At 38.5% G+C, this 12,323-nt stretch overlaps 1 protein-coding gene across 15 annotated transcripts in view; it reads left to right on the top strand.

The window, feature by feature from the left end:
- Window positions 1-7,905, top strand: part of Agfg1 (ArfGAP with FG repeats 1) — a 52,606-nt gene extending 44,701 nt beyond the window's left edge. For 8 of the 15 annotated variants that reach the window (XM_028874110.2, XM_028874118.2, XM_028874113.2 and 5 more), the window contains 4 exons: window positions 2,107-2,154; window positions 4,095-4,253; window positions 5,116-5,207; window positions 5,744-7,905. In XM_028874110.2, coding sequence (XP_028729943.1) covers window positions 2,107-2,154; window positions 4,095-4,253; window positions 5,116-5,207; window positions 5,744-5,803 — 359 coding nt within the window. In that variant the 3' untranslated portion in view covers window positions 5,804-7,905. The remainder of the gene's footprint in view (window positions 1-2,106; window positions 2,155-4,094; window positions 4,254-5,115; window positions 5,208-5,743) is intronic. The other 7 variants (XM_028874109.2, XM_028874108.2, XM_028874114.2 and 4 more) reach the window with 3 other exon arrangements.
- The last annotated feature ends 4,418 nt before the right edge of the window (window positions 7,906-12,323 follow it).

The raw sequence follows: 12,323 nt of genomic DNA, 5'->3' as shown, positions 1-12,323 counted from the left end.
CTTAATACTGTTTAACTGTCACTGTTGACTGAGAATTTTAAAAATAGTTTTATTAGAGAGAAACTGGGGGCGGGGTAGGGAACTGTGAATGGCCTGTAGAACTTGTGTGGAGGTCAGAGAACAGCTTTTGGGATCAGTTCTTCCATTGTGGGATCTAGGGATTGAACTCAAGATTCAGGCTTATGCAGCAAGCCCTTTTATTTATCTGCTGAGCCATATTGCTGGCCTCGAGAAGTTTTCAAAGCAGTATTCAATGGGAAAGAGTTTTGTGCCTCAGTAAATGCATAGGGGAAGTGCTGAGAAAGCACAGTTTAGTAAGCATTACTGATGCAAGACTAGTGGAAGCTTTTAGATTTCTAAGAAGAGAGTTAAATTGACCAAACTTTTTATCACAGAACTCTTCTTTGCCAACCTTTTTTTTCAGCTCTAAAAATGTGTTTGTGTTCATGTACACATGCTCACATGGGTGTGTTCATAAAGCAAGAAGATGACACTAGGTGTCATCCTTAGGAATGTCATCTACCTCTTTAGAGACAGAGTCTCTCATTGGCCTAGAGCTCACCAAATAGGCCACAGTTGCTGACCTAGAAGCCTTAGGGATTCTTGTGTCTCTGCTTCCCCGGTCTGGGATTACAGGCCTGTGCTACCTCGTCTGATAATATCCACATGGATTTTAGCCAAAAGGCAGAGAGGTGATTCTATGGGTTCTGGGACTGAACTCAGGACTTTGTGCTTGTAGGAACTTTACCAGTTGTACTATCCCTCCAGCCCCCTTTGCAACATTTTGCTAAATTTAGAGCACAATATAAAATCTATTTAAATAGGCAAGAAAAATACTTTTTGCTTTCCACATAGTAGTATATGAACTCATTGTTGTACATCATTTTTATAGTAGCTTTGTGAAGTACATGGGTCCTGTTATCTCTGTCCTTCCATCATCCCCTTTGCAAATGAGGAAACTGAAGTTTGTATTAGTTAAAAATATCATAGAGGTGGAAAGCGGCAGAACCAAGACTCAGAGTTGTTTTCCTCTATCACCATGGGCCTCCCATTTTTGCTAATCTAAAAAGTATTCCAGTCTAAAATGCATAGAAATACATTTTAGAAATAACCCCAGTCGAGACTGTTTAACAGCAGCAGAACAGAGCTGTGGACTCCAGTAAGCTAAGTCTCTTCTGTTACCTGCATATATACATGAGGGAGGTGCTGTCCTCCTGCCCACCAGGTGAGTCATGCCCAGGATGCCTTTCTCCATCTGTCAGTCAGGATGCTTTCAGTCAACTAAAGGGGCTCGACTCACTTTCTCCTGAGAATTCTTAGCTCATTTAAGTTATTTCTAGATATTTCTAGTTAATGTCTTGATTTGTGAAGAAAACATTCAGGTGCTCTGTTCAAGACTTGAGTTTCAGTTGGTAAAGGAACATTTTTTTGGACGTGTCTCATGATGCTTACTTTGTGTGTGTCTGTGCGTGCATGTGTGCGTGTGTGTGTTAAGATAAGGTTTCATGTAGCCCAGACTGGCCCTGAATTTACTTTGTAGCTGAGGCTGGCCTTTGTACTACTGATTTTCCTGCCTCCATCTCTAAACTTGTCAGGATTTCAAGTGTATGCCCCTATGCCTGGCTCTTAATGTACTGTTTTTATGGTTATAGTTCTATTTTCACATGATAAAACAAAACTAAGATTACTTTTGTTTTGAGACAGACTCTCACTCTGTAGGCCTGGTTAGTTTGGAATTCATTATATAGGATACGGCTGGCCTCAAAGTCACAGAGTTAATCCCTCCTCCCAGGCTGGAATTAAAAGTATGAGCTGTTGTGCCCAGCTATGAAGGATTATTTTTAAGAATATATTTCAGTAGTTTTTCTTCACTTGGTATTTATTGTTCTAAAATGTTAAAAGTGACATACTAAAATGTGAATGTAATTGAAACAAGAGGTCTCTTTTGTGGGTGAGTTTCTACTGTATATTCCTGTGACACCCCCCCCCAAGTGGGCAGTACTGCATTCTAACTCTAGAGCTCTTTAATGAAACCATATAACTTTTACTTTAACAGTAACTGTACATAACTTGATTGACCTTGGTCTCTTTATGGCTTCCCATAAGGCCTTTCTGGAGCAATGCATTCTCAAGTGTTTCCTCACGCTCATTTTGGTAGGTGGCCACAACTAGATATGTGTGGCAATTTGTCTAGCTGCTTGTGGAAGCTTTTGCTAGTGTTCTGGATCCTTGCATGTAGAGTTAAGTTATTTCCATGTTTTAATATGGAGTGGGCATGGATGTGTGGCATCAAGGTCACGTATTTAAAGTAACACGAAAATCCTATATAATGATTTATGTTTTAATACTGAAAAGCATTATTGCTTACCTCCATGGTCACAGTAGAATGTTAAAAGCTATTTTGATTGTTTTTCTTATGTTTTAATCCATAGTACTGTAAGTGATACCTTTTGATGCACCAAATCATTTTCCTGCTTTATCTCATGGAGTTTGGTTTTGCCTAACTGTCCGAGCTTTGCTTTGAGTGCTTCCCGCAGTGACCTGTCAGCTGCATCAGCGCGTTGTGTCTGCAGTGACACCCTCCCGTCTCCTTGCAGTGTGCTCAAACTTTCTTTCTTTCTTTCATTCACTTGCTTCCCAATAGCCTGTTCTTCTTTTCTCCCCTCATCCTGTCAGTAAAGACGTAAGAACCAGAAACCTTCTGAATCTAACTAGGTTCCTTGAGCAAATTTGCATTGTCATAAACATTAGGATTGCTATAACACTTTTCAGTTTGTTTGTTTTTCAATAAGAACATTTTATGAAGTGCTTTTCATATTTAATTTCTTTGCCTTGAATCAGTACCAGTTTGGTAAAGTTTTTGAAATGAGGAAATTCAGTAAATAAGTTGATATGTTTTGACAGTAGTATTTCACTGTATCCTTAAGCAGGAGTGCACAGTTAAAGCAACGTTATTGTCACTTATTTCACTCAGTCCTTCCTGATAACAAGCATACCATCGGATCATGGGAAGGTGCTGTTTTACATATATCCTACCAGTTACTCACACAGCATTCCACTACTGCACGTCCCTAAAGTGAGAGTTTGTTTATAAATGTGGTTGTTTATGTAAATAGGGCTTGATGCAGGCATATAACATAAACATTGGTGATCCCCACATAGAGTCCAGCTCATGCTTTACCCACCAAGCACAGCAAGCCAAGGAGGAGCTAGTAACATGGACACAGGACCCATGGGCCTGGTAGTCATCTCTTGTAAAAATGCCCTTTGCGCTTCTTTTCCAATCTTTGTGCATTGATACCAACTTGTGCAGCTCAGTAACCCCAGACAGCCTCCATTCTTTTCCAGACTTGTGAAATGTGGGTGTAGAAGTGTGTGTGTGTGTGTGTGTGTGTGTGTGTGTGTTTTGTGTATGTATGTACATATATATATACACACACACTTATGTCTATATATATTGTGTGTATATATACATATAAAGTTGTATATATACACATATATATAATTAGTAGGAACTTACCTATGTCCTTATAATTGCATTAATGTTTTAAATAGAATTTCTTTCTTTCTTTTGTCTTTGGCTGTAGTTATAAAACTGTAGTTTTGAATGCCCTGCCTTTCACCCTAGTTGCCTTATAAATCCTATTATTTTTAATGAACTCTTTAAGAGGTCTTAAATTTTTTTCTACAGAAACATGAACCTTAGTAATTAAAGTTAGGTTTTTTTAAGTTAGATATAGGAAAACTGCCTCAAATCCAGGATGTGTACTCCTTCCTATACACCATCACAGTATGACTAGCTTCTGAAAGCAGGCTGTTATTTGACTTTATGTAATTGCTTAGGGAAATTTGGGGGCGGAGGCGGAGTTTGAATGATAGCTTTAGTAGTTTCTTTCTAGTCACTGCATTTCAGAACAAAATTTCTTAGGTTCTATTATAGTTAGAGTAGACAGTGCTAATCTCTGCTGACTTTGTCAGGATTTAGGGGTTTCAGATGCCCTTAATGTGTGTCTTAGTGTTTCCAAGGTAGGTGCGGTGTATTCCACACTGTGAATTGCTGTGTGTCTCTCTGACCCTCATGTTTCTCTTGTCAGCGGCAACCTTCGGCACTGCGTCCATGAGTATGCCGGCAGGATTTGGAACTCCTGCCCCATACAGTCTCCCCACCAGCTTTAGTGGCAGTTTCCAGCAGCCCGCCTTCCCGACCCAAGCAGCTTTTCCTCAGCAGACAGCTTTCTCTCAACAGCCCAATGGTAAGCTTGAACATCTGACCAGCTGCATGATGTCAGTGCCCTTACATAGTGTGATGTTAAGTGCTTGAGATGAAGACTGTCTTAGACTGCTGGAGTCTTGTGCACCGTGTGGGGACTCCAGAAGAGAGCCTTGGGCAGTTTGGGCTGTACATAAGAAGATTGTGGTTTTATACATTTCCTTGACCATGTGTTAGGAAACCTCAGTGACTGTCAAGCTCTTCTTAGAGTCACCCATGTCTTTATCTTTTAAATCCATCTTGTGTTCTCATTTCTTGGTTTGAAATGGAAATTATATTTTTGTGAAGAATGGTTGCTGGCGTGCCTTTTTGGTGTAGTGGTGTTTTAGACAAACCCTCTTAAGTAGGTGACAGTGATGTACTTACAGCTTGTTTTGGTGACTGGCTAGGAGATTGACTTAGCCCTTCTTCTTACCCATTTTCTTACTTGCTGAAGTTTGAAATCCATACTTTTCAAGAATGTTCTCGGATCTCATACATTCAGTACTTAGAAAATACAGTGCATCGAATAGTCATAAATGATGACGTGTTTCATAAGAAATACTGTGGTGATGTGTAGAATCCACTGTATTGGCCATATGCCTCCCTCAAGTAGTCACACACTCATCTGTCAGTTAAGTCCTTAAAGGTCAGTGACCTACTCTGGGCTGAGTTAGATTGTTTCAGAGCTCGGAGGCTCTTAATAAATGCCTTAGGAAGTTTGTCTCTAGTGTCTGAAAAGACATGAGACCTAATGTTACATTTTATTTTGTCATCTGGTAAGAACGTTTATGAGACTTCTAAGGTTGGGATCGTCTCTTGGTGGCAGTGTCGCTTGTAACTGGTGGCTCTCTCTTTTTAATAAGGTGCAGGTTTTGCAACATTTGGACAAACAAAACCAGTAGTGACCCCTTTTGGTCAAGTTGCAGCTGCTGGAGTGTCTAGTAATCCTTTTATGGTGAGTGAATTTCAGTTTTAGTGCCTTAGAAAATAAGTTAAAGTTTATTAACCTGGGAAAACAGAATGTGACTATCTTTGCATACAACTTAGTGTTCTGTTAATATGATGCTATAGATTATGTATGGCCCTTACAATGCCTGTAAGAAGTTAGTTGCAAATCAAAGTGTGGATAATAGATTCGCTATTTTATAATATGAAATACATGCACTCTTGCCAGAATTACACTTGAAGAAACCTTTGGATTTAGGGAATGAGATTTTTGTTTGTTTTTTGAAGGTACAAGTACTTCTTTTAAGTGCCAGGCTCCTTTTTAGACAGTATTAAAGCACTTGTACAAGCAAATATATATGAAAGGACAGTATAGTCTGTAACAAGTAGGAGGTGATTTACAGTTTGTTGACAGCAACAGAAATGAATAAAGGTTGGCAATAAAAAATTCTTAACAAAAGTTTGAAGTTTTTCAGTACAATTTAATGCTTTCGTCTCATACAAGCATCATTTCTGTTTATTTTGTCCTTGTGTTTTTTCCGATAGCCTGGTGCACCAACAGGACAATTTCCAACGGGAAGCTCATCAACCAATCCCTTCTTATAGCCTTACACAGACACTGTACTGGAACGAACTTTTATGTGATCATATTACATCTCTCCGCCTCTTGCACTGTTGTCTTGTTTCACTGATCTTAGCTTTAAACATGAGAGAAGTCTTTAAAAAGCCTGCATTGTGTATTAAACACCAGGTAATACGTACGAAACAGAGGGCTCAGCAACAACTTTTCACTTGTGAATTGGCAGGAAAAGGTAGCGGCATCATGTACATTAAAAATTGGCTAATGTTAAGTTATTGCAGATCCCACATTCATTATGCTGCAGTACTGTACATATTTTTCTTAGAAATTAGCTATTTGTGCATATCAGTATTTGTAACTTTAACACATTGTTATGTGAGAAATGTTACTGGGGAATAGATCAGCCACTTTTAAGGTGCTGTCATATATCTTGGAATGAATGACTAAAATCATTTGAAGCATCACTTCTGGAAAGTTCAAAGTCAAAATCAGAAGGTTTTATTCATTCTTGAATTTTTCCTTCTAAAGAGCTCTTCTATTTATACACGGCTAAATTCTTTAAAGATGTGAAGGACACCTGTCTGCGGAATAAAGCTGATCATGTTTTGCTACAGTTTGCAGGTGAACAAAATAAATATTAGAAAATATGCTATTGTTTTTGTGTTCTTGCTGCAATGCCTTTACCAAAGTGGCCTTAAATAATGAGTAGTGAGTTGAGAACATCTTGAATTCTTAAAGACTTCTAGTGACTAACTTTTTTTTAAAAGGCCATGTAGAAAATGTATTAAAACTACTAGGACTGCTATATTCAGGACTGTGACAGTGGAAAAGCATTTACATGTAGCTTGTCAGATTCACCATGCTACTTCTAATTTCTCTGCAACTTATTAATTTTGTGAAGTTTGTAAATACGGAGAATTTGCATGTTTGTGTATTTACAAATATTTTTTAAAGATCTTAAATTCTCAGACTGCAAAAGGCCTATTTTAACTATTTTTTTTTTCTGTTCTCCATTTTAATTGTCTTTGAATGTATTGGAAGCAGACATGCCTTGACTGTGACACGATTGCCCCTGAGTTCATGCCCCCCTTTCTCCCCCCATTTTCTGGACAGACTGATAACTATCTATAGAACATTTGTTTGTGTTTGTTTTGGGGTAAAGAAACAGGAACCCAAATGTTACCTTAAAGTGATGAAATACTTTGTATAAAAAGGTAGCAATACTAAGTTTAGTTTTTCTTTTTGTTAATATTCAAATGAACTTGTTTAAATATTTATATGTAGTAATGCCTCATTCATCCCAAGGTAATCCGACACTCTCTTCAAAATGAAACACAACTAAGAGAACTGAAATGATTTAAAAAAAAAAAAAAAAAAAGCTTCGAACAATGCCCCAAGTCATGATTCTGTATGTAGAGCATACATGTTTCTTTGAATGTGAGTTTAATAATTTGATTTATTGATCCATAGCATATTTGTGTTGATGAAAGGAAGGTGTCCAAAATGACAATGGAGAGCCTGCACTGGCAAAGGCCACAGGGACAACCAGCCTGGTCTAGAGGACAGCAGTATTAGTACATTTGGTAATGACTCTGTGCCATCCAAAAAGCTAAAATTGCATACACAGTATGTAATGCCTGTATGAAAGTGATTTAAACAGTTTTTAAAGTTTGGTTTTAGGTGATGTAAGCATCAGCTTGCTCAAACATTTTATTCATGTTGGATGCATTTTGCAGTGATTGCTATTACCGTCATGCTTTAAAGTCTGGGTGTTTACTTGGGCTGCAGTCTGCTGTCCTCCTTCGTGGAAGGTGTGCTTTATAAAATGTACTTGACAAGTGACATGCCTGAGACTCAGCCCTTTCTGAGCAGCTTGCCACTGAGAATCCAGTTATTGCTGCTCAGGCTCAGCTACACCTTGGGCATAGTCTTGAATTCTTTGTACATTTTGGGGGCTTCATCTATTTTCATGGAAGAGAACTTAATGTCTTTAAACTTCTGTTTGAGATTGTATTAGATTCAAATCAATTCATATGTAAAAAAGTTATACTATATAATTGTAGGCCATTATCCAAATAACCTACCAGGCTTTCCATCTATTAAGTAAATTAAACAGTTGTTATCAAAATAGTTTTAAAGACTATTTTTTCCAGTAGATCTTGAGATGTGTAATTAAATGGGGGGAACCTGTATTAATTTTCCATGAGTGCTCATAATCAAAATACAAGTACTTAGATTCAGAAGAGCTCCAGTGTTAAAGTGGGTTTTCTCATTTTTCTCTTAAAAATCCACTTTTTAGGCTTAAATTTGTTTTGCTCCTAGTTTTAGTCATTGTATCGAGCATTTGAAGCACAGTGGTCCGGGTGACAAGGCAGAGGATCTTCACACTCCCAGCATATTGCTTGAAACATGTTCCCTGTTGTGTCTTTGATCAGAAATTAATTTGTCTTTTAGGTTGGCAAAAACTGTGTTAAGTTTAAAAACATCTTATTCTCATTTTTATGACACAAGGCATGTTTTATTTGAGATTCTTTTGAAAATAGAGGGTAGGTTGTCATCTCTCCCATAAGATAATGTGTTCTGTAAATAGAACACCCCTTATCTGGGAGGGGCTTTGGTGCTAGTAGTTCCTGTCAGTCACAAAGTCGAGAGAGTAACTGGCTGCTGTCACTGGGCCAGCATTTCTGAAACATGTTTTCTGTCCATAGTTTTTATAACTGTTGAGATCCCCCAAAGAGCTTTTGTTTGTGAAACTTGAGTTTTTCTAAGTTATATTGCAGATCAGTACAGAGGGATTTCCAAAACCTAACTTTTAAATATGGCTGTGGTAGTCCTATTGCTTGTTAACCTAGAGATTTAATATAAAATCACTTTTCCAAAATGGGAGGAAACATTGTTCCTGTTTTGCCCGCCTTTTCAATGTCAGGCTTAGTAGAAACTGTTTGCATTCTGAGTCATCATCGTCACCCCGCAGAAAAGCACTGGGAACTGCACTGTGCGCGTGTGAAGTCCAGATGGCGAGAGAGGTGCACGCCGGCTTAGAAGGAGTAAAAGGGCAGTTCGACCTGGTGCAGCCCTGTGCAGACCCCCGGGTCACATTTTGAGAACACAGCACTTTAAATTTGTGTGTTTCTGGTCTATTTACCTGTGGGGAACCTTGTTCCTTCTGAACCTTGATTGGGAAGAAGTGAAATTCCAGTTGAAATCATAAACTTCTTAACATTAGTGACTATTATTAAAGTACTCATGGTGATATTGTGAGTGTGGTGTTTTTACACCCTTTCATGTATCAGGTACTCACTGAGTGGTTTTCTTCTATCAGCTCATGTAATGGAATCTTCAAGGCATAGAACAAACAGGTAAGCTCGTTACAGCCTTTATTCTTGGGAGAAGGTACTTGGATTAAATTGTACTCTAATATTTAGGTGTGATTAGATTCTCTTTATTTTGAAATTTTAAGTCACTTCCTGTATTTCTCAAAAATACTTAAATCATTTAACATGAATTTTTTGATATTCTGATGAACTATGTACCATTTGCTCTGTAGAGTCTGAGTTTTTGTATTTCTGTTTTCTTCTTTTCTGACAGGGTCTTTATATAGCCCTGACTGTCCTGGAACTCACTATGTACACCAGGCTGGCTTTGAACTTACAGAGGTCCTCCCACCTTGCCACCTCCCCCGCTTAGAATCTTACTAACCTTTAGAGTAGTGGGATAGCCTTGTCCCTCAAGTTGACAGTGACTCATTGTGTGGGGCACCTTACTGTTGTTCCAGTCTTAGATGGTCTTTAATAAAATAACTCAGAGCCAGGTATCAGGGTGAAAACTGAAAGATCAGAGAATCAGAGCAGCCAGCTACTAGTTCTTACCTCTACGACATCCTCAGCCTAAAGAGAATGAGTTTCATTTATATAGTCTCTTCCCCTTGAAATTTTAAAATGTGCTTTTTAAAAGAAATTTTAAAATTGTATAAATTAGCTTATTGTATTGAATTTATTTCAAATCAGTTGAACTTTGTTGATTTTAAAAGCGATATCATTAATTTGCCTTTCATGTGTTGTATTTGAACAAGTGAAGGTATACTTATGTGTATCCAGTGTATACCCAGGACTGTGCTGGTGTTTCACAGCCATCTGAACAAAAGAACAGGAAGATGCTCTGTAGTAGCAGACTCATTTGACTAGCAGTCTGACATCATGAAATGCATGCATCTCCAGAGCCTGTTAGACCCTCCAGCACAGCAGTGATGTGGGTGTCCACAACTCATTGACTAGGTTTATCCGTCCTTTGATGACTGTATGCAGACTTCACAAACCTTGAGTTTTATATTATTAGTGATTCATCTGCACACTAGTTTACTCTTGAAAGGACACTATAATTTGGAAATGTCCAAGTGCTGTGAAGGGTTTGGAGAAGACAATGGACTTCTCTGCTATAGGGCTGTACAGTTGCTATGCTCTCTGCTGATGTGCAGCTGGCATAGTGCTTCTCAAGACGAGTTTGAGTCCCATGGGTGGAGCATGTACTTGTGAAGGGCTTCTGTCTCCCACCCTAATGTTCTTGGTCATAATTTCCACTGCTTAGGGATAAGCTTTTGAATAGGTAGACCTTGAATAGGTAGAAAAGGTAGGTAGGGCTTTTCTCTGACACCTTTTCCTTTGACTTGGAACTTTATATTGGCCTTTTCCAATGAAGACTTACTGCCAAGATGGTGCATCTAATACCCTATCCCTCCTGCATGTTTTATGCCTATGGTTTTATTGTTTTGAAATCTGTACTTGTCCAGCACCTAGATCTTTGGGGGTTAATGAAAACAGAATGTTGTGATCCAGAATTTTGTAAAAAGAAAAAAAATCCTAGACAGAACATTTTATTTGCTGATAAATATGTTCATTTGATCAAACTTTTAAATTGGTTTGTACTCCAAAATCTTGGTGACTTGTTATCTAAGTTTCAATCTTAACAAATACTCAAGGAGCCTTGTGATTATGACTATTGAGTCAGTGGCTTGAGGCAGCAAACGTTGTAAACTAATGTTACATAGTCAGTGTTCCTAGAGTGTGGTGAGTAGAGCCAGGTTTTTAAAGCTTAGAGGCTTTTATATGTTCTAAATGACATGTGTAGGCTTTTTTTACCGTTGTGCAGCGTCCACAGGTTATTTGGTAACCACAGAACATTTCCCTCTTTGACTTATTTTCACACCCCAGGGGAATACTGTTCCTGTATTCTTCATAGTTTTCAGGAATGCTGTCTTTTATTATGTCAGTCTGTGTATCTATACATGGTTCTTCATTTTAAAAATTCAAAATTTTGCAGTCTGTTCCTTTGTTTTAACTTGGACACCTTTCTATTTTACCACATGCAGCACTATCCCATCATATAAATGGCATCAGGACCCAGGAGTGGATGTCCCTTTGGAGGAACATGTTTTAAAATATATATGCTTATATGAAAATTCTTGATTTTTGTCTGATAGGAAACTTTCAGTAAAACAGATAATTCTATTTTGCGACTCACCAGCTATTTACATTTGTTTTTGTATTTCCATCTGAGAGATTTTTCAGCTCTCTCAAATGGGATTTCTCAGCATTTAAATTAAGTTGTGAAGCCATTCAGTGTGTTTGCTGTGGAACCTCATGTCTTATTTTATACCTTACTCTTTCTGTCACCCCCACCTGTGACTCCTGCTGTTTCTAAAAGAATGGCCTGAAGACTTTGTTTTACAGTTTGTCAGTATTCTGCATCTCCTCATGCACCTCGGCCTGGAGAGTGACCCTGTGTTCATGAGAAGAAAGTGCAAGTCCACTGGTTGACACCCAGACTTCACTAATTGTCTTCCAAGTTAAGCTAGCCTTTGCTTTGGAAAAGCTTGGGGAACAAGTCTACAAGTGGATCCTGATTTCTTACAGAAATTAATATGAATTTATAGAGTTATGCAAAGGACTTACTTCCTCCAAGAGTTTGTTTTAATGAAGAACGCTTACTGAATAACCGAGTAAGAACAACTCAATAACCGATTAAATAACTTACTCTGCGTGTGAAGAGTGAAAATGCAGGGGAGGCAGTGGCGGGCTCCAAGGACAGTGGGAAGGGGCTGTCTGGCTGTGGGCGGCTCTGTCTGGAAAATGCTCATAGGCGAAGGTTTTCAAAGCTCAGTCTTGGTGCAGGAATTGGTTTTAGGTATAAAACTTACTGATTTTGATAATTGTTTCTTCTCTTTTTTGGAGATGCTAAGAATTTGAACCCTTGGTCTTGCACATGCTAGGCAAATGCTCTACAGATAAGTCTAGCAAGTTTCTTGTTCATTGTGAAATATTGGGAAAAAAATTTTCTTAAATAAAGACATGACTTTCTGTACCACTTGGGATGGCCTCTTCAATCGTGTCCTCATATAACACGGAGCCTGAAAGATTGGAAGAAGCGCCTCTGTATGTCAGTCACAGCGGCTCTCCTGTCCCAAGCATGCAGTTAGAGGAGTAGAGATGCTGAGTTTCTTTGCTGCTGGAGAAGGAGCTCTCAGTGTCTGGTTGACACAGTCAGAGGCTC

The sequence above is a fragment of the Peromyscus leucopus genome, chromosome 13 (assembly GCF_004664715.2).
Source record: "Peromyscus leucopus breed LL Stock chromosome 13, UCI_PerLeu_2.1, whole genome shotgun sequence".
Classification (NCBI taxonomy): domain Eukaryota; kingdom Metazoa; phylum Chordata; class Mammalia; order Rodentia; family Cricetidae; genus Peromyscus; species Peromyscus leucopus.
The sequence above is the reverse complement of the archived record's forward strand: the minus strand, read 5'-3'. Positions and strand labels throughout refer to the sequence as shown.